Below are 462 nucleotides of genomic sequence, written 5' to 3'. Positions count from 1 at the left end.
CGGTGTTCTGGTTTGTTACCGTCATAATATTGCATTACAGGACCGATGAGTGTAACCGGTCCGTCACAACTCCCGGAATCTTCATAAGCTTCTCATTGCTCGTCATGTCCCTCTCTGGATTCTACGCAGCTTACTTAAAATCCGATTGTCTCTTCCGAATCCACTTCTTTATCTTCTTCTTGTGGATGTTTGTGATCGTGGCAAAAGCCGCCTTCTTCACTTTTCTAAATAAGGAGACCGGTTCTAGGTTGTTTCCTGGGACCGCGATCGGTGAGTATAGGTTCGAGGATTACTCAGGATGGGTTCGTAGGTTGGTCATCAAAGACGATGACTGGTATCGTACTAGGAGATGTCTTGTTAAGGACCATGTTTGTAACAAGTTAAACCAAAACATATCAGCTTCTGAGTTTTATCAGATGAATCTAACTCCTATACAGGTACGTAAGAACGTAAGCTATAAAT

At 42.9% G+C, this 462-nt stretch overlaps 1 protein-coding gene across 1 annotated transcript; it reads left to right on the top strand.

Annotated features, from left to right (window-relative positions):
• Positions 1-11: 11 nt before the first annotated feature.
• On the top strand, positions 12-437 carry LOC104774981 (tetraspanin-13-like; the record flags this gene model as incomplete). The annotated part of the gene is made up of 1 exon (XM_010499326.1): positions 12-437. A coding segment is annotated over one exon (426 nt), but the record flags the coding sequence as incomplete, so codon positions are not given.
• Positions 438-462: the final 25 nt, after the last annotated feature.

Source organism: Camelina sativa, unplaced genomic scaffold (assembly GCF_000633955.1).
Source record: "Camelina sativa cultivar DH55 unplaced genomic scaffold, Cs unpScaffold07464, whole genome shotgun sequence".
Classification (NCBI taxonomy): Eukaryota; Viridiplantae; Streptophyta; class Magnoliopsida; order Brassicales; family Brassicaceae; genus Camelina; species Camelina sativa.
Note: the sequence above shows the minus strand (reverse complement) of the source record. Positions and strands in the feature narration are given on the sequence as shown.